The 20,405-nt window shown below is 53.0% G+C and overlaps 1 protein-coding gene across 3 annotated transcripts; it reads left to right on the forward strand.

Annotated features, from left to right (window-relative positions):
• Positions 1-2,288: 2,288 nt before the first annotated feature.
• On the forward strand, positions 2,289-20,198 carry DNAJB12 (DnaJ heat shock protein family (Hsp40) member B12). Of its 3 annotated transcripts, none has more exons than XM_030334497.1 (9): positions 2,289-2,494; positions 10,686-10,857; positions 11,559-11,704; positions 13,082-13,267; positions 13,394-13,473; positions 14,539-14,648; positions 16,270-16,442; positions 16,999-17,096; positions 18,309-20,198. In XM_030334497.1, exons 1-9 carry the CDS (start codon positions 2,362-2,364, stop codon positions 18,336-18,338), a joined length of 1,128 nt encoding a protein of 375 aa, XP_030190357.1. In that variant the 5' UTR covers positions 2,289-2,361; the 3' UTR covers positions 18,339-20,198. The 3 variants fall into 3 exon arrangements, with proteins under 3 accessions (XP_030190357.1, XP_030190358.1, XP_030190356.1); XM_030334498.1 differs by having other exon boundaries at positions 2,290-2,494; positions 16,999-17,150; XM_030334496.1 differs by having other exon boundaries at positions 2,298-2,494; positions 16,999-17,144.
• The last annotated feature ends 207 nt before the right edge of the window (positions 20,199-20,405 follow it).

Raw genomic sequence — 20,405 nt, forward strand, 5'->3', positions numbered from 1 at the left:
CCACCCAGGTGCCCCAAAGCCTTTCTGAACTGAAACAATTCAGAGACCCAGCTCAGCTGCAGAGAGGAGGGAAGGAGAAAAATGAGGAAAATAAGGCCTAAAGACGTCCTACTACACACACACACACACACACACACACACACACACACTCAGCCTGTCTTTCCAGAGGCTTACTGCCAACCAAGCCAAATTACTAGCTACACGCTCAAAATTTAAATAAGATTTTGTCATTTATACATTTTGCAGGAAAGGAGAAGAGGGCTCATTAGCCAGCAGCTGGGCAATCACAGCCCAATTCCTTAACACAATGAAATTACAAGCCTTCTTTTACACAAGTGCCCTCTTCACAAAGTGAAATACTGGTGGTCAGCCAGAGAAGAGGGGCTCATGATACTCAGGAAATGGACGAGGAGACTTCATGATACTTAGCAGAAGAGGGGAAAATGGACGTCGCAGTCCTAGGTCAATAAACCCCACAAAAGCTATTTGAAAAGTGTCCTGGTATTTATCCATTAACATATGTTAAGGACATGTCAATCTGTGGAGACCTTTTCTCTCTAAGTGTAGGGCCCTCTTATTAAGGAGGCGCTGATTTCCTCACCACCAGGATATTCTCTAACAGGCCAGCTGGCGGTCACAAGCATTTGCATTGGGAAGGGAACCGCAGAAGGGAAAGGAAAGCTGGATGTGAAGAAATTTCCAAGGAGTGAGCGTGTGTGGCCAAGGATGCCTTGCTTCGTATTACACTGAGAAAATACAACCTATTTGAAAAGAACTTCCTTATGTTCCCACTTCCAAATTTACCAGCTGGCCTGCAGTGTACCTGGCCACACTGTCTTCCCTCCTGAAACATCAGTCAGTTGTCCATACAGCTATCTAAGGCCATCCCCTCGCTTGTGCCCCAGATCCCACCCCCACTGTCTACTCCTGTGTCTCCTCTCCTGCCTCACCAACATTTCCTGCCCAATTAAATAATTCCTATCACAGGGGCGCCTGGGTGGCTCAGTCGGTTAAGCGTCCGACTTTGGCTCAGGTCATGATCTCGCGGTCTGTGGGTTCGAGCCCCGAATCGGGCTCTGTGCGTTCGAGCCCCGAATCGGGCTCTGTGCTGACAGCTCAGAGCCTGGAGACTGCTTCCGATTCTGTGTCTCCCTCTCTCTCTGACCGTCCCCCACTCGCACTCTGTCTCTGTCTCTCTCAAAAATCAATCAATAAATAAAAACGTTAAAAGGCATCATGAACTTAACACACCCCAAATCACACATCTAATATCCCCTCTATCAAAATGCTTCTCTCAGTCTTCCCCCAGTTTCTCCAGTTTCAGTGAAGACAAGCTCTGTTCCACCACTGACCCTGGCCAAAACCCTGAAATCATTCTCAACTCCTCTTCCTCAATCCCACATCACACATCCAATCCACCAGCAAAATCGTTTTGATTTGTGTCTTCACAATACATCTAGAATTTGACTACTTCTCACAGCCTCCACCATTACCCTTGTCCGAGTTACCATTAATTCTCGCCTGGATTACAGTAGTAGCTTACCAAATTCTGCTTAAAAGTCCAAGTAATAGAAGGACTGAGAAATGTCCAATGGAGTTGGCAATGTGGGTAACCTTGACAGGACTGCTTTCACTAGAAAGCCTGATAGAACCTCCCGTCTATAGTGTAATCCTACATGCTCCTTGTTGATTCTGTAATAACTCACCAAGGAAATTCCCATTTCAGAGCCTTTGCATGCTCTTCCTTCTGCCTGGACCATCCTTCCTTCCCTCCAGACGGTCATATCTGGAATACCTGCTCCTTCTCCTGATTTGAGGTTTCTGTTAAAATGCCAGCTTCTGAGAGATTTCATATCAGCCTATTTAAAATAGCACCTCCCACTCTCTATTCCCTTTTATTTTCTTCATTGCATTTGGCACTCTCTGAATATTTCTGTCTCTCTCCTTCTCCCCTACACACACTAGAATGTAAGTTCTATGAGGGCAGGGACTTTGTTTTGTTCTGCACTGTACACCCTGCCTGGCAAATGTCTGCTGAACGAATAAATGACCTTCGTCTCAAACTCACAGAATTACTACCAAGAAATGGAAGCATATTCGACTTCAAGACCCCCAAGTATGACCCTCCGGGATCCAGGAATGTGGGCATGCAGCCTCTTGACCTCTCCTAGCCGTCCCCTTCTTAGAAGACATACGGTAGCACTTCCGCCCTCGCTCAAACCTCGCTCAAATCTCGGAAAGGGAGGGGCGGAGGGTTTGTGTCATCAGCCTGCGCCCGCCTGCCCCGCGACGTGCCGGCGGCTGGCGCAGCCCTCCGCTCGCCCGGCCTCCCCCTCCCTGGTTCCGCGCTCTGGTTCCGCCATGGAATCCAACAAGGATGAAGCCGAGCGCTGTATTAGCATCGCCCTCAAGGCCATCCAGAGCAACCAGCCCGACAGGGCACTCCGCTTCCTGGAGAAGGCGCAGCGGCTGTACCCGACGCCGCGAGTTCGCGGTGAGTGTGAGCTGCCGGAGAGACAGAGGGGACATTAGAACTGATGGGGGGAATACGGGAACGGACCGAGGGGAGCAGTTGGAGGAGGGGGAGGGGTGGCGAGGCGCGGCTACGCCTGCGCACTGAGACGCGCGGTGGCCGCTGGGAGGTGTAGTCTTTCGCTCCCACCCCTCTCCGGGACGCTGAACACCTGATGGCTGGCGCGGCCGCGACTTCAGCTTTCCGGGGGCTTGTGGAACCCTCTGAGATTTGGAGTTCCCGAGGATGAAAGGCGCTGGCGGGCGGGGGGAAAGGAACTTACCTGGAAGCGAAATCGAACTACTTTTCCCAAGGGGCCATTCGGTGGTCCAGGGCCGGTTGCCGGCCTGGGAAATATTATAGTTTAGGAAAATAAACATAACTCCTTTGACGGAGAGAATGGGTTCGAAGAGAGGGAAAGAAGACTTCCGACGTTCGGAAGGCCTGGAAAGGCGTCTCCGGGCGAGGGCCTGGGAACACTGTCCCGAAACCAGAGCCTGCCTTTTTCTCCCAGTCCACACCACCGCCTCGGACTGTCCGCCCTGAGAGCGGGCCCCCTCACTCCTGGAGCCTCTTCACCCGCCTGTGAGATTCGGGGCTTGTCGGAGACACTGGTCTTGCCACCCCGCCCACCCTGGCCCCCAAGAGTCCATCTGTGGCCGCCGAATGGACGGCTGGACAGCACAAGACTGCTAAGTGTCCCCCGGCTGAGGCTTCCAAACCGGGGAGGGATTAGTGAAGTTGTCCCAACTACTCAGCATCTCACTCTACCCAGGAACACTCTTTTTTTTTTTTTTTTTTTTTTTTTTTTTTAAACCTAAGACTTCAAAGAAGTTTTTCTTAATACAAGCTGGAGAAGGGGCGCCTGGGTGGCTTGGTTGGTTAAGCGTCCGACTTCGGCTCAGGTCATGATCTCACGGTCAGTGAGTTCGAGCCCCGCGTCGGGCTCTGTGCTGACAGCTCAGAGCCCGGAGCCTGTTTCAGATTCTGTGTCTCCCTCTCTCTCTGCTCCTCCCCTGTTCATGCTCTGTCTCTCTCTGTCTCAAAAATAAATAAAACGGTAAAAAAAAATACAAGCTGGAGCAGAGAAGGAGGTAGTCCATTAAAGATACGGTTTCGTGCCAGCAGTTAACCACGCAGTAAACCGTCAGGCACATAACAGGTGCTCAGAATCAGAAGACCTGAGTTCTTATCCTGACTGCTACCATGTGATCTTTCTGAGCTTGGGTTTCCTTATCTGGAAAATCAGAAGGTTGGTGCAGACAATATGAATAACAATAATACCATAGGGCTTCTCTGTTTAGAAAGCTCTTTTGAGGGGCGCCTGTCTGACCCAGTCGGTAGAGCATGCGACTCTTGATCTGGGGGTTGTAAGTTCAAGCCCCCGTTGGGTGTGGAGATTACTTTAAAAAAATAAAATGTTCAGAGGCGCCTGGGTGGCTCAGTCGGTTAAGCAGGTTAAGCCTCCAATTTTGGCTGAGGTCATGATCTTACAGTTCGTGGGTTCAAGCCTGCTTAGGGCTCTGTGCTGACAGCTCAGAGCCTGGAGCCTGCTTCAGATTCTTTGTCACCCTCTCTCTCTGCCCCTCCTCTGCTTGCGCTCTGTCTCTCTGTCTCTTTCAAAAATAAATAAACTGTAAAAAAAAAATTTTATTAAAAAAAATAAAATCCTTAAAAACAAAAAGAAAGAAAGCTCTTTCCAACGCATTTTCTCACTTGACCCTGCCCTATCAGGGAGGCGGAGCAAAGATCATTATCTTTGTTCTATAGATAAGGAAATCTCTCAGAGGCAAGGGACTTGCCCACGATTACACAGCTAGAAATTGGAAAGTCCTGTGACTGTATAAATGTTTAATAGAGGAGTGAAATGAAAGAGCAGCAGTCAGCCTCGTAACCTTCCTTGCCTGCATTTGGAATTGAGAAAGGGGAACACTGGCAGAAGAGGCCACCTGGAATGCTTGAATTTTCCTCCCTCCTGACTACAGGTTGATCTTTGGCCTGTTTGCCTTCTCTTGGAGAGAGTTTTAGTCTGTATTTGCCAGGACTCCTGAGGTCACCTGCTCAAGAAGCTTCCTACTGAAATAAATCACACTGCGTAAGAGAGGCACATGGTGGTGGGGGCGCATGAGCTCTCAGAATCCTGTCCGACGCTGGATGCTTCTGGAGCCTCAGAACCAGGCAGCCAAGAAAGGATGGTAACAATATGGCCTGTGGAGATCTTCCTGTCAGCAGCTTCCTCGGCCAGTTCAGGGGCTTGGACGGATATCCTTCCTGGCGCTCAAGAAATGGAATTTGCTCAGGCAGAATCATCACCTGCTGCACAGTTGTCATATTCGCATTATTCTGGAGAGACTATGCCTCATACCTCTCTGTAAACTTCACCTTGCACCGTCCACAGCCCTGTATTCAGCTGACAAGGACCTGGGGTTAACTTAGGCCTGGAACAGAGAAATCTTGGTTAAAAAAATATTAGATAGCTGCCTACACATGCTGTTTGAGGTTTGAGTTCATTCCAGGCGCTTGTTCAATGCAACAGACTTTTTTTTTTTTTTAAGTTTATTTTATTTTTGAGAGCAAGTACCTGTGAGTGGGGGAGGGGCGAGGGGAGGGGAAGAATCCCAAGTGGGCTCCACAGGCTGTCAGCGCCCCAAGTGTCCAACTTTTTATTTCGGCTCAGGTCATGATCTCACGGTTCATGGGTTCAAGCCCTGCATCGGGCTCAGTGCTGTCAGTGCAGAGCCTGCCTCGGTTCCTCCGTCTCCCTCTCTTTCTGCTCCCTCCATTGCTCTCTCTCTCTCTCTCTCTCTCTCTCAAAAATAAACATTAAAAAAAAAAAGAGTCAGACACTTAACCAACTAAGCCACCCAGACACTCTGCAACAGACATTTTTTGTTTTATTTGCAAAGTCTTCTGCTTGGTGCTACGTGGTAAGGCAGGACTGGTAAGACATCATCCTTCACCTCAAGGAGCCTACAGTGTAGTAAAGGAGACAAAGTTACAGAAAAAATAATACTGCGGTTAAAGAAAAATTAAGCACAGCGTTAGACGCCAAGGACTTAAGGACGGACAGGAAAGATCCAGTCCTCGCCCTCCATGAGTTCAGTCCGGTGACGTGGAAGGAAGTGCTGGGGTTGGATCCCTGAATGCGAAATTACAAGCAGTAGGGTGAGTGAGTGAGTCCTTACTGGGACTTAAAAATAATGGTAGATGACAGTGAGGGAAGGTGTCAGGGAGCAGGACAGAGGCAGCATTTAAACTGCACTTCGGAGGAAGGGAGGAGATTTGGAGAAGAACCTACTGGGGAAAAGACATGGAGGCTGGAGGCTGGGGGAGGACTGGGTGTAGCAAGACTTGGAGGCTGTGGAGGTGGTAATTTGAATAGAGAGGATTAAGGCTGGCAAGGAGGATGGGGTCAGGTTGTGGAAATCCTTTCCTGCCAGACCAGGGTATTCACTTTATTCTGTAGTTGGTGAAAAGACCACTGAAGATTCTGATAGCAGGAATAAGATAAGGGTGCCGTTCTGAGAAGAGAACGACGAGAAGGGTTAATGAAAGGGAAGAGAGACCCAAGGCAGAAACCAATTGGGAAAGCATTCATCGCGCTGTGTATTTCAGGAGCTCTGAGCACCTGAGGTAAGGCATCCCGGATGAGGAGAGGGTCATCAGAGAGGAGGTACCGAGCCTTATGTAAGAGAGGTGTGCTGAGGAGAACTGGGGACACAGAATCCAAGCCTGTGTGGCCAAGGAGAAAGTAAGGTTGAGGATGGTGAGTGGGAAGAGCGGGGCAGGGGGCAGGATGCCGGTGGATGTTCCAGAGGAGCTGTCAGCTGGGAGCTCAGGAGAGAGCCCCAGGTTCCAGCTCAAAGTCTGGTATTGTCATTTTGATGGAGCTCACTGGAGTCCTGCCTGGCTAGGGTCACTGTGTGAAAGTGTGGAACGCGTAGCAGATGTTGCTGTAAGCACAGCCATGGGCCACATCTGGCCTCAGCCAGTGGGCAGAGACCAGGGAAGCAACAGAGTGAGATGGAGAACAAGGGGAGGAGGCACTCCCAGGAGCGGGCAGCCACCAGGTGGCCCTGGAGTGGTGTGGCAGGGAGGTGGTGAGCAACACTGTCAGGCCTTGTGGGGAAAGGGCGAGTCGAGAAATGAGAGGGGAAGGATCGAGAGCATGGGTGGAAGGTTGGTCTTAGAGAAGTGAAAGAACAGACAGAGGGAAGGGTAGGGTGAAAGGAGGTCCAGAGCAACCTTAAAGGGTGGAGGAGCCTCACAGTGAAAAGGCCAGGAAGGGATTTCAAACTCGTGCTGCAGGAGGTGGGCCCAAGGGCTGGACACTTGTACTGTGGAATAGTAGCTGGGCCCTAAGCCTCGAGGTCCTAGGGCAGGGCTAGCGGGACCAGTCTCTTTCTGGGAGCCCACTTGGCATCGCCTTTGCCTGAGGCTTAGCAACGCTGGTGGAAAGTACCATGTTTTTCAGGGAGCCAGTGAGAACATCCTCAGTTTCCCCAGCACACAAAGAGAGGGTTGGCTTGGATGGTCTCGCAGCTTAGGCTGCCTAAGGGTCTAGGAAATGACTGACTGTGGGTCCAGGCGAAATCAGGAAGCCCGAGCCACTAAGGCCAGCACGTGGGGCAGGGAAGGATTGGTTGCTTTCACGGTGTCAGAGTGAGAGACGGTCTGGTACTGGCGAGGTCCGGGGTGGGGTTGTCCGTTCGGGTCAGTCGGCCTTCATGAGCCCTGCTGTGCGCTCAACCCTTCCATTCACCGAATTTCACTGAATCTTATTTATGCCTCAAAGCAACCCTACGAGGGCAGGGATCAGGCCTCCACTGACGATTCGATGACATGGTAAGTAGCAAAGGAACCAGACTGTCCAGCTCCACTCCCAGGCCATTGCCCTCTGCTGGCCTCCCTTTCCCGAACCACTTTGAGCACTACAGGAACAGAGAGAGGGCCCGGGAATAAAATGAACAGTAACAGATAACAGTATTTACTGAGTGTTGTGCTAAGTCTCTTATATGCATTTGCTCATTTACTCTTGCAGCTCTCGTGAGGGAGAGACAGTTTTACATGAAGAAGCTAAATCAGCTTGTCCAAGATGACCCTGGTAGCAGGTGTCAGAGCCACAGCTTTGCCCCTCCAGTCTGGGTTGGAGGAGTGACCACTGCTGCTGGCTTTGGCCATAGAAATGCTCTCACCTCTGCCTCAGCTGCCACTTCTCCCACCGCAGCTCTGGTTTCTTCCTCTAAGTTCCAGGCTTTTTAGATGTCTGCCAGCTTGACGGCGAGGGGTAGAGTCAGGATTGGAACCCAGCTTTGTCTAACTCCGGAGCTGCGTTAAGCTGCTGTGTCATACTCTTTTGTGACATTTGCCTGTCAGCCCCTGTGCCATGAGGGATGTAACAGTGAGTCAGAATGAGGCAGTCACATCCCACAGGTCTGGCAGATGGGGTGTCCAGGCCATGAGAGAGACCTACTTGTCAGCAACCAACAATCTTGAATTGCCAACTCAAGCAGAAACCTTCCGTGTGACCCAAAGCACATCCATTCCCCTTTGGGCTCTCTTCTGCAGTGTAAAGAAATTAGAGTGGCTGACTCCATGTAACTGCCCTGAAAAGTTTCCAGAATCTTCCCTGAGAAATACTAGAGTGAGTCCATCTCCTGGTTAATGCTTTTGTGTATCTATAGCAATTGAATGGTTGGTCATATTCTCCTTAGGGTATATCAGCACAGCCTGGACCACTGGGGCTTCCAGAGAAACTGATATAAACAAACTCTTTTTTTTTTTTAAGTTTATTTATTTATTTTTGAGAGAGAAAGGCATGCAGAAAGAGAGGGAGACCGAGAATCCCAAGCAGGCTCCACACTGTCAATGCAGAGCCTGATGTGGGGCTCGAACTCGTAAACCGTGAGATCATGACCTGAGCCGAGATCAAGAGTCGGATGCTTAACCGACTGAGCCCCCCAGGAGCCCTTGAAATAAGTTCTTTAAACGCCCTCCAAATCCAGCAAACTAGCTCCCCTTCTTCCCCATCTTCATCAGCATCTCTTCATCTTTTGCTTTTTCTTCCTTTGCCATTCGCTTGGTATGGACCTGGCATCTGGGACAGCCTGAAATTTCATGGTTACGGTTGGGTCCAAAGCCTGCCAGGTGCTGAGACTTAGCCTTCCTAAGCCCTGGAGCTCCCTGGCCCCCCCAGCTTGGGTCGCCTCCCTGGCCAGGCATCAGCCTGTGTCACATAAATCAGCAGCTACTCAGTTTTGAATTTTTACTCTGTCAGTTTCTGTGCCAGGTGCTTACAAATGGTATTTGATCCTTGTTACACCCATTATCCTCATATCCCTTAGGAAACAGGTTCAAACAGATTTTATAGATCGGCCAGGGCCATACTGCTAGGAATGACTGAGCTGAGATTTGAACACAGTTCTTTCTGAATTTAACTTCTCTTTATTTGGAAGGACTGTGCTGGAGAGGGCTCCCCATGCCAGCCTCATGCGGTCCAGGATAGCATAGTTAAGAACATGGTTCTGGGAGCCGGACATCCAGGCGTTTTAAGTGCTGACTGCCCAGCTTGTGCAGCCACGGGCCAATGGATCAAACACACAGCTCCTTCTTTAACTTTTCTTTTTTAATGATTATTTATTTTGGACAGAGAGAGAGCACGCGTGTGAGTAGGGGAGGGGCAAAGAGAGAGGAAACACAGAATCCGAAGCAGGCTCTGGGCTCTGAACTGTCGGCACAGAGCCTGATGCGGGTCTAGAACCCACAAACCGTGAGATCATGACCTGAGACAGCTCCTCCTTTATCGTGGGGATGGTGGTAATAAGACCTACTTCTGAGGCCATTGTCAAGATTAAATGAACTAGTAGAGGCAGAGCCTGGGCCTGCCTAACACATAGTGAGCACTCATTACGGTTACTCTTCTCAGTGCGTACCCTTGGGGTTTGCTACAGGAGTCCTTCACATCCCTCCTGCGAGGCAAGCTTGACTGCCAGCTCCCGACCCAGTGAGATCCTGTGAGTTTGCTGCACCTAAGACAGCAGTGGCTCAGGGCACAGTGGTCCACTTGAGTCCCAGTGTTCTGCTCCCAGCGAGCCCTGCTCCAGGCCCCGCCTGTGAGACCCAGGTGCATTGCGTTAGAGGGTGTCTAACACCCAGCACAGTGCCTTGAGCCCAGCAGGCTCCTGGCGTGTTTGAAAGAAGCTGGGGACCAGCCGAGGGCACTGCTGTCCTTCCTCAGCACAGTGTCCTGGGTCCCTGCAGAGGTCCAGGTGCCTGGCTTCCCAGGGCACTGTACCCCAGGCATGACTGGGGTTTCCAGAACTGATTTCGTGCCTGGAATCAATGGGTGCAGGGAACTTTTGCCAGAGATCTGGGCTCTTTGTCACTGAGTCAGCAGGAACCACAGACTTGGGTTGGAGTCACTGGGACCCTATCTGAGGATGATAGCTAATGCCCTGCATAGACTCTGAACATTGCAGTATGACGTTTGACATGGCCAGCCACTTGAAAAGTGTAAGGAATAGCAAGTAGCAGAGGAGAGGTCTTCATCCGGAGTCTCGTGCCGTCCCTGGCCCTGGAGCACATTCATTGCCCCCATCCCCCTTCACAGCTAAGTGAAGGTCTCCAGAAGGCCTTTCCCCCCAGTCCCAGCAGAAACAGATGGTCCTGCCAAGTGTGGTCCCCACTGACATAGGCGGAGCACTTGCCTCTCTCTGCACTCAGCAGGGTCTGTGAAACATACCACTTTGGGATTTTTTTAAGCCTGAAGGGCTAATGGTTTGTTTTTATGGGGAGTTTTAAAATAACCCATACCCAGGGGTGCCTGGCTGGAGCAGTCGGTAGAGTATGCGACCCTTGTGGGGTTGTAAGTTTGAGCCCCACTTTGGGTATAGAGATTAATTAAAATAAAATCTTAAAAACAACAACAAAAAAAAGATCTAAAACAACCCATACCCTGACAACTCACGAGAGCAGGCGACTGTCCCACTAGCCCTCCCCCACCCCCTGCACCCCGCCCAGGCCCAAGTTGGGGAGGGAGCTACTGGCTTTGCTGGGAGAAGAAGCAGGTGGGATGTGGGCGGCCCTGGCCTCTCCCAGGACCAGGCAGGCCCTCAGCCACGGCATGTGGCTTTGCTGCAACAAGAGCCCTGAATGGTTTGTTTGCCTTGCACAGCCCTGATCGAGTCCCTCAACCAGAAACCACAGTCTACCAGTGACCATCCCCAACCCACAGACACCACCCACAGGAAAGCAGGTGGGGCCGAAGCCCCCGCGGCCAACGGAGAAGCTGGAGGAGGAGAGGGCACCAAAGGCTACACTGCGGAGCAAGTAGCAGCAGTGAAAAGGTAGAGGGGCCGGAGCCCAGCGCCATTGGCAAGTTTTCAGATCTAGAGAAGGCTTCCTGCAGCGTGGCCCCCGCCTCACATCTGCCCGTGGTCTGGATGGGCCCTGGGAGGGTCCTGAGGATGGAGGAGGTCCAGCTGGGCGGGCCCACCGGCCCTGGGATACAGCGTGGGAATCAGGGCTCTGCTGTCCCCTCCCGCCAAGTCAGCCCACAGCAGAGGCTGGAAATGCTGACTCTGCCGCTGGCCAGGCGAGCCTGGCCTCTTTACATAGCTCTGTTGATCAGACAGAGATGGGGCGTGGGCTCCCCTTCCAGCTTCTCCCCCACCCCTAACAAAGACCCTTTCAGACCAGGGCCTGTGTGGCACAGAATGGAGACAGGAGACGGTTATCCCTCCAGGGCTTGGGTAGGCCCCACACACACACTGACAGTCCTTCTGAGGTGGCCTCCGGTGAAGGTGCTGTTAGCGAAGGGAAATGGTTCCTGGCCTGAAAGACTGCAGCTGCCCCCCTCTTAAATCCTAAGTGTATTCCAGGTGTTTCCACTGGGCCCTACCTAGCTCCCCGTTCCAGGTGGAGCTTACTGAGGCCCCCTTGCCCCCGAGGGACCTAGAGGAACTGACGGCCGAGCCCTACTGTGCGCCCATACTGCTCTCCCCCACCTCACCTCACGGCCCTGGGCCCTCTCTACCCTCTCCCCCAGGGTCAAGCAGTGTAAGGATTACTATGAGATCCTGGGGGTGAGCAGAGGGGCCTCCGATGAGGACCTGAAGAAGGCCTACCGCAAGCTGGCCCTCAAGTTCCACCCAGACAAGAACCACGCACCTGGCGCCACTGAAGCTTTCAAAGGTAAGCTAGCCTTGGTTTCCCGGTGCTTGGTGTTTTTCATCTCCTGTCCTTGGGAAGGAGTCAGTGGCCTTGGACCCACGTGCCCTGGGCTCAGGACCTGCTTCCTGGGAAGAAAGTCCTAGTAGCCGCCTCTAGCATAGAGCCTCAGAGCTCAGATAGCCTCCCCTTCCTCTTCGTTCCCCAGGGCTTACAGGAGGGGAGCTGAGGCAAGAGAGGACCGACCAGTGGCTTTTCCAAGGTCCCAGAGCAGTTGAGGGTCAGAAGCAGGCCTCCTGACTCACCTGTATGCACGTCCCCATCTTGGGATATTGCTACCGGTTTCCCTGTGCTGAGGGGCAAGGAAGCCTCAGGTCAGTGGGCTTGGGGCCTGGTGGCCTCCCCATCACCAGCAGCCACAGCCAGCCCTGCAGTGCACACACACTCACACATAACACACACTCACAGTGTGTGCCTACGAGGCAGTGACCGCAGCCAAGTAGGGAGCCCGTGGCAGAGCACACCCTAAGACCTGGTGTGCTGTTTCCTAGGCTCCACCCCAGGTGCTGCATTCCAGGTGCTTGGGGTTGGTCCTGCTGCGTGTGGGTGTGGGGTACTGTGCAGGCGTCACCCCACTGCTGCCTGTCAGCCTGCCCCCGAGGGAGACGGTGAAGAGAAGCAGGGAGGCAGGGCGGCTGTGGTGAACGTTGCTCCAGCCCTGACTCCTGCCTGCAGCCCCGCAGGCACCAAGACGCCAGATCTGGCCCTGGGACCTTGTCACCATGGCAGGAGGGGGGGGATTCTCCTTCCTGCAAGGGTGGCAGGTTTTGAAGCAGATGCAGCCGCTTTGACCCACTCCCTTGAGAGAGTGAGCCGCTTGAGAAGGAGCAAGAGACTCGGGAGGGCCCGGAGCAGGGTCCTTTGAGGCACAGGTTTCCCACCTGGGGAGCTTTTCCTGGGGAGGCCTTGGGGCCACGCCGAGGAACAGCAGCTGGGACCTGGACCCCAGGGAGGAGAGGGCTCACCAGGCCACACTACCAACGGTGAAGTTTTGACTAGAACCTGGGGATCTGGCCCTTCCTGACAGTTGCTGTAGGAGTAAATAAGATAATGCCCATAAGGGGCCTGAGGCAGAGAAAAAGCTCAACCACTGTCATGAGGTGGAGCACGAGGAGCCTGAGGGTTCATCTTCCGCCAGGCCCAGACCACCCAGATCCACTTAGAGGTATTCCTGCCTGCACCCCTCCCGACACGGGCCCAACAGCCAAACTCCCCTCTGGCCCCAAGGACTCCTTCCTAAGGCACCACTTGAGTACCTGAAAGAAAGGAGCTATTGGCTGCCAGGGGCACCTCCACCTCCATGCCCACCGTCTCCAAGCCTGACTTCTGGCTCCTTTCTAGCTATCGGCACAGCATATGCGGTACTTAGTAACCCAGAGAAAAGGAAACAGTATGACCAGTTCGGTGATGACAAGAACCAGGCAGCGCGGCATGGCCACGGGCACGGGGACTTCCACCGTGGCTTTGAGGCCGATATCTCCCCCGAAGACCTCTTCAACATGTTCTTTGGCGGTGGCTTTCCGTCTAGTAAGTACCCCACCCCACCCCACCCCCTGCAGCCAGGTCTCCCTGGGGGTGATGGTGGGAGACTGGAAGACAGCCTCTCCCTTTTCCTGCAGCCCCACCCCCTGACTCAGTCCCTCTGACCTCCAGGTAACGTCCATGTCTACAGCAACGGCCGCATGCGCTATACCTACCAGCAAAGGCAGGACCGCAGGGAGAACCAGGGTGACGTGAGTGAGGAAGGCACCGGGAGAGCAGGGGGAGGGTGCCAAGCCCCACCCAGGGTGTGAGGCCTGAAGGGGGAGTGACATCCCCAGCTGTCTGTCCTCCGAGGGGCAGTGCCCCCACGGTTCTCGGCTAAGGAGCCATCTTGGTTCCCCCTTGCCATTCTACTGAGCGGCACTAGAGGGAGCCACACTCCACAGTGCTGCCCAGAAGGAGTGGGGATTTGATGGCTTCTGTCAGGAAATGTAATGCAGAAACTTCTCCACCTACAGACAGGTTTGAGTGTGATTGGCCTTTGTGCAGTCCATTTGTTCATAAGGCCAAAGTGACATTTTCCAAGCAATGGGAAGTGAAACTTCACGAGAGAATTGTAAAGGATGACAAAGGTTGTTGAATCTTCTTCTTTTCGGCACTCTTAAAAAATGTATACAAAAGCTATAGCAAGACAATGCTTCAAAAACATTTTGAATGCCACGGGTTAAAGAACAGCTAGCGGACTAAAATTAAAATACTGCAGACAATTCCACAGCCTTTAAAATTATGGCAGACAGAGGGGTTCCCTATTGCTCTTAGGTTTTTATCTATTTATTTTTTAAACTTAGTGTGTGTGTTTGTATTTAACATACGGAAGAGTTTTTTAAATTTGTTCATATTTACAAATATGAACAAATTTGTTCATATCTACAATTTTTTAACTGGCAGTTTTTAAATCGGTAATATAGTTATATGGTGCAAAATCCAAAAAAAATATGTATATAGTGAAAATTTCCCTCCAGCCCTGCCTACCGTTCTCATGGAGGAAGCCTCTTTAGCTCATTTTTTTTGGTGTTCTCAGATAAGTAAATACATCCAGGCACCCTTTTCCTGTATTTAACACCAGTTGCTACTTTGTATTCCTCTGCGGAAACCGGCAGGTGGAGGAGCTTCTGTGTTTGGGGGGCCCGTGGCGCAGTTAGCAGCGTCTTCCTCCTGCCGCCCAGGCTCCTTTGTGCCAGGGAAGCTGGCGGTGATCGCGGCCTATGCCACACTCCCACCAGGTCCGCTGAGTGACCATTGGTTCTTTCCTCCAGGGCGGGCTGGGGGTGTTTGTTCAGCTGATGCCCATCCTCATCCTGATCCTCGTGTCGGCGCTCAGCCAGCTCATGGTCTCCAGTCCCCCATACAGCCTGAGCCCAAGGCCGTGAGTACCCACCGCTGGGGATGGGGTGGTAGGCAGACAGGGGCTTCGGATCCTCAACCCGCATCGGGCGCCTTCCTTCCTATCCTGCGGGGTCGTTGATCACAATGCGGAAATCTGGCTTAGAATCAAGGAAATACACTTGCCCTGTTGAGATTAGGTTCTTGATCTTTTTAGTATCCCAGTCCCCTAAGAAAATGCAATGAGAACTGCAGATCTCTTCCCTCAAACACTACACATATACACAACTTTGCATATGATTTCACAAGCTTCATGACACTTCCCCCCATCTTATCTGCTGACCTTGAGATAAGAACCTGTGCTCTTAAGTTGTGGGTGGTGGGCCTTGGGGCCGTGGAAAGAACAGGGGTTCTAGAATCAGAACAAAGGTGGATTTGAATCCCAGCTACTTTATTAACTAAGCAGCTGTGTGACCCTAGACAAGTTACATGACTTCTCTGAGCTTTGATGTCCTCATCTGTGCAATGCGAATAACATCTATGTGCTTGTGGAAATGAAATGAGTCACAGACACTTAAAATGCCAGGTTTGGGGCACCTGGCTGGCTCAGTCGGTGGAGCATGAGACTCTTGATCTCAGAGTCTTGAGTTTGAACCCCATGCGAGGTATAGAGATTACTTTAAAATAAATAAGCAAAAGGTTTGTTTTTTTGTTTTTTGTTTGTTTTATGCCAGGCTCGAGAGAAACATTCAACAGTATTTGTTCAATGAATTTATGGTCTCAGCTGCCAGTAGTGAACTTGGGCAAGTTATTTGGCCTTTTAAGGCATCAGCTCCCCTCATTTATTTCCAGCATCTGGCACCGCATCTGATACATAGTTACATAGTGGGTGCTCAGCTTCTATTGGTGGGAACCCTCTGTTCCCCCAAAGTGGCCTGGCCCTGTTTCGGAGCCTGGCAGCCTTCCTCTCGGCCACCAGGGGGCACAGTCGGGTGGCTGGACCCACACCAGGCAACATAGGTTCTCCGTGGCCTGTCACCAGCCCTTCTCTCTGAAGCTGGAGAGGCAGCAGAGGGCAGGTAGGGGCTGTTCGCCCCCCCACACCCGAACTGTCTCCTGTCTGCTGCGTGTCACGACTCTGCCTACAGAGCCTGCGGGTGGAGCTGGAAGATAGGACCAAAAGCTGGAAGGACAGAGGTCCTTGGAGTCCTTGTGTCTTGTTGTTCCTAAGCCTCTTAACCCGATTGGGAGTTCCTGGGTAGGCAGGCAGGCCCTGGGCAACAATGAGCTTAGGGGAGGAATGTGGAAATGGAGGCACTGGGACCCCGACTCACACCCCTAATCAGAGGCAGAGCCCAGGCTCCCCTGCTGCACTGACCGGGGCCTCTCAAAAGGGGCTCCTCCCACAGGCCCCAGGTCAGCCGTGTGGTAAGCAGAGAGCCTGAGGAAGGGCTGGCCGTAGTCTGGACCACTTAGACAGGAGGGACACCCTGCCTTTCCTTCAGACCCTCATTTTGGGTGCTGTGCGAGTTCCTCTCCAGTTTTGGAGGGAAGCCAGCCCTGTGGCCTGTGCGGTACCTCCTGTTGGGGGACCCTGTCATCCTTAGAGCTGCCGTGGGGCTGGGGACCTGGGCCCACTTTGTGCCTGATGTATTTCCGGCCAGGTCGGTGGGCCACGTCCACAGGCGAGTCACTGACCACCTGAACGTCGTCTACTACGTGGCAGACACCTTCTCCAAGGAGTACACAGGCTCCAGCCTCAAAACAGTTGAACGGAATGTGGAAGACGACTATATCGCCAACCTCCGAAACAACTGCTGGAAGGAGAAGCAGCAGAGTGAGTGCGTGTGTGTTGCAGGGACAGAGCTTGAGCGCAGGGAAGGAGAAAGCCCTGCTCACCAGAGATTTGTGGACCCAGCGCCTGGCACTGCCTCGCACCAGCCACCTCCCAGCCAAAAATGGGACCCCACCCTGTTTCCTTGGGGCCGGGAGCCAGGGGCCACCTGGAGATTTCCTCCAGGTTCCCGTAAGTCACTTCCGTCAGCCTGAGTGTGGCTGCCAGAGGTAAGTGTGTTGAGATGGATTGGAGCACGTGTCCTGGCCACCTAGTGACTGGCCATCCAGCTGTATCTGTGGGACCCTAGGGAGGTCTAACCAGAACGACAGGTTCTTTCCTCGGCTGATCTCACCTAAGTCTGTAGAAAGGGGCCTCTGTTCTCTCCCAAGCTGGGACCATAGTGTGCTCTCCGGGGCCTTTCCTAAAGGGAGGCCAGCTCTGCGCCAGCTCTGGGGCCTGTAACAGTCTTCCTCCCACCCCCACAGGCTAGGCAAGTGCTCCAGTGACCCTTGGGGGATACCAGGTGTGCCCTAAACTCTGCCCCATTGCTTTGCAGAGGAAGGCTTGCTGTACCGGGCCCGCTACTTCGGTGACACAGATATGTACCACAAAGCACAGAAGATGGGCACCCCAAGCTGTAACCGACTGTCAGAGGTGCAGGCCTCCCTGCATGGATAGTCCTGGGCCAGCCACGCCACCGAGGTCCAAGTATGAGCCAGGGCCTCCTCTGCCCTGCAATTCCTGGCAGCTTTGGCCCTGGTCATAAGGCAGAGGAGGGTGGGAGGGAGAGAGGAAAATAGCCTGTTGATTATGGCACAGACTCCTTTTCCCCAGCCTGACCTCCAGCCTGCAGAGCTGGGGCAGCTCTAGGGTGTGCTCAGAAACCAAGGTCTGGTTCAGGCTCCAGTGCTACTGTCTACTGCCCCCTCCCAATTCCCTGGCTCTGGGAGCGTGGGGTGCCGGAGAATCAGGCAGAAGGGGGACCTCAAGGCCACGGCTAAGGGCCACCCCTGCCTCCCTGGTCTGAGCGAGCCACCAAGTCACCATGGCCCTTTCCCTAGGGCCAGTAGACTATTGTCTATGCTCTGGTATTTAGGCCACCAAGTATTACTGGTCCCAAGATAGCCCCCTCCACACACAGTCTCCACCTGACGGCAAGAAGAAACACGTGAGAGCCAGTGGGCCAAGATCCCATCCTCTTCCTCTGCCCTTCCAGGCAGGAGGAAATGGAGCAAGATGGATGGGCAGCCCCACAGTAGGCCAGGGAGGGCGCCTACAGGCTGGGAGCGGGAGAGGCCCGTTGCCCTGACCACTGGCCCTCTGGTGGAATCAGAGGCACTCTCTCACGTACCAGTGCACCTGGCAGCCTGGAAGCCGCAGGCATCCGGCCTGCCCGGGCACCTCACCTGTGGTCTGAGGAAGAGAACAGAAGGTCATGAGTTTACGGTCGAACGCAGAGCCTTTAGCACAGAAAGCGGGGGGGTGGGGTGGGAAATGCAAGTTGCTGGTAGCAGACTCCACTCCTCCTTTACCCCTGCATGTGGGCAGTGAGCTCCGCTTCCAGCATTTGCCAGAGGGGACACACTGGACCCAGCCCAGAAGAGGGTAGGCAGAGCCAGTAAAGGTTCTCTTCTGGGTTGGTTACCTGCCCATCCATCCTCTGCCTGTGTCCCCTTCGGCAGGGGTCCAGCTGTGCTTGGAGGCCATCTGCTACGCCTCCTCGAGAGTGACAGAGTGCAGGAGGGAGACAGGTTGGGGCTGAGGTGGGCAGGACAGCAGCCAGGAGGTCGGCTTGTTTGTGCGGGCTGAGCTAGAGGCTCCAGGCCGAGGGACTGCCAGGCTAACTGTTACCACTCTCCTCCCCAGACCATGAAATCCCTGGAGAATTTTTGGTGACATGCACTGAGCCAAGGTGATGGACTGTATATTTAAGGAAAGACATAAAAAGAAAAAAAATTAAAGTGGAATTGGAGGCCGAACACCGCACACAACTGCCCTCTCTCTCACCCAGTAAATGCTGAAAGGCCTTAGGACAGGAAAACCTGCCACGGGGCTGCTTCCCTCCCTCCCAGGGCTGGCCGAGGCTCCACTTCGGCTGCTCCTAGGATACGGAAACCATGGCAACGAAAGTAGAATGTAAAACTTGCAGCAAATGTCTGTGGAAAGGGCTGGGGGAGGGGGCGCCCAACTGCCTTCCTCCCCCTCCCAGGAGCCACCACCAGTCACCTCTCCGTGGAAGCCAGTCAGAGGCGTTGGCCAAGGATAGGAGGAGGAGGAACAAGAACTCTCCATAGAATGTAATTTACAGAGCGTGCATATGTGTGTGTGTGTGTGTGTATATATATGTATATCTATATATATCTATTTATATGTAAATAGCATATATAAAGATATATATATATATAGTCTACTTTTTAAACTATGCAGGAATTTGATTAAGTTGTTTAGCTGATTTCTTCCCTGTTTTAGAAAATGAGGCGTGTTTGGGGAAGGCAGCCTGTTCCTTCAGCGGCTGGACATTATGCCACGGCTGACAGTGGAAGGAAAGTCGGGTCGTAGCTTTTAATGTTCCCCTCAAACCGAGCCTGCTTTTGGTGGCAGCAGTAATCATGATAGTGTAAGTCTGTAGAGAACTTGGAGGTTGCCAGCTTTATGGTGAAGCTGGAGGGGAGCAGGCTTCCAGGGGAGAAAGTGCCCCTAGGGCCAGGTACCATGTCAGTACTGAGTCATGGTGAGGCCCCTGGCAGCCTGCCGGTGGGAGGCCGCCCTCCTCAAGCTTTGGCCAGCTCAGGTGGGCTCTTAGTCCTGGAGCCCAGGAGCTCTCTGTCCCTCCGCCACAGAAAACAGGGTTAGAGAGGCGGACCGGGTTTTGCCTAGCCACCTGCCCCCCTCTTAGTCCCAAAGTGGGTTTTGCCTTATAGATGCCACAGGCCACGGCTCCGTTGTTGCCACTGGCTTTTCCCAAGTTATGCACCAAGGACTCCAGAAGGTTCTTCCTCCGAGAGTCAGCCAGGTGGTGCCCGAGACCCTGGGGCAGCAGCCGAATCCTGAAGAAAGTCCGGGCCTGTGGGCACCTCTGTCTCCGCCCTCCATGGACATGATGCCACCCGGCCTTCTGTTGCACTTTGGACAAAGGCTGCGCCTGAACCAGAAGGGTTTTCTTATACTCACCTTGATGTGAGGATTTTTCTCAAAACAGCAGTTGCTGCCAGGGGAAGGGAGGGAGGTTTTATTTATTCCCACGGTTTATACTGGGCCTTTTGGAATTACTCTTTTTCCCGAATTTTCCTCTGGCAGTGGGTGTGTCATTGAGCCTGCCACCTTCCAAAGCCTTACTTCCCCAAGCTGCCAGCCAGGAGGTGATAACCATCCTCTCAGAGTTTCTCTTGGCTCTTTTTTTTTTTTTAAGCCCCCCGCCCCCCGCCCCCAATGAACAAAGATTCTTGCTGGGAAAGGAAGCTTGGTAAAGAAATGTCAGATCTGGTTTTTGAACAAGATCCTGCCCTGTGATGCAGCAGCCACCCCGGCCCAGAGAGATGATAAGAAGTGGACGTGGGCAAGAGTACCCCCCCCCTCGCCGCGGTGGCCCTGGTGCTCTGCCCCCACCACCCCTACCGTCTGATCTTGGTAGATGTCCCTAGGTGGGCTGACCCATGTGCAATAAGAACATAGATCCTAAAGGATCCCTTGAGAAGCTGTATTTCTTGAATTAGAATTCTAAAATTGTACATCTATAAATATACGTTTATTATGTGATTGGCCTTGGTGGGTCTGCGTTGAACAAGGGGGCTGAGGTGATGGGCCACAAACACCTGTTGCTTCGGACACGGCCCAGCTCATACCACCTAGGAGTCTTTGGTGATGGTCCCAAATGTCCTCCTCACCCCTTGCCCCAGCCGACAGCCACTAAGGTCACAAGTGTTGTTCCAAGGCTGATTCCATCCAGGCAAAAGGTAAGGGGCT

Source organism: Lynx canadensis, chromosome D2 (assembly GCF_007474595.2).
Source record: "Lynx canadensis isolate LIC74 chromosome D2, mLynCan4.pri.v2, whole genome shotgun sequence".
Lineage (NCBI taxonomy): Eukaryota > Metazoa > Chordata > Mammalia > Carnivora > Felidae > Lynx > Lynx canadensis.

What these genes read in the sequence shown, in the direction of transcription:
- DNAJB12 (XM_030334497.1), top strand. Translation starts at nt 2,362, where the DNA reads ATGGAATCCAACAAGGATGAAGCCGAGCGCTGTATTAGCATCGCCCTC. An exon ending in CAAGTAGCAGCAGTGAAAAG is followed by an intron (nt 10,858 to 11,558) that starts GTAGAGGGGCCG and finishes CCTCTCCCCCAG; the next exon opens with GGTCAAGCAGTGTAAGGATT. An exon ending in CTGGAAGGAGAAGCAGCAGA is followed by an intron (nt 16,443 to 16,998) that starts GTGAGTGCGTGT and finishes ATTGCTTTGCAG; the next exon opens with AGGAAGGCTTGCTGTACCGG.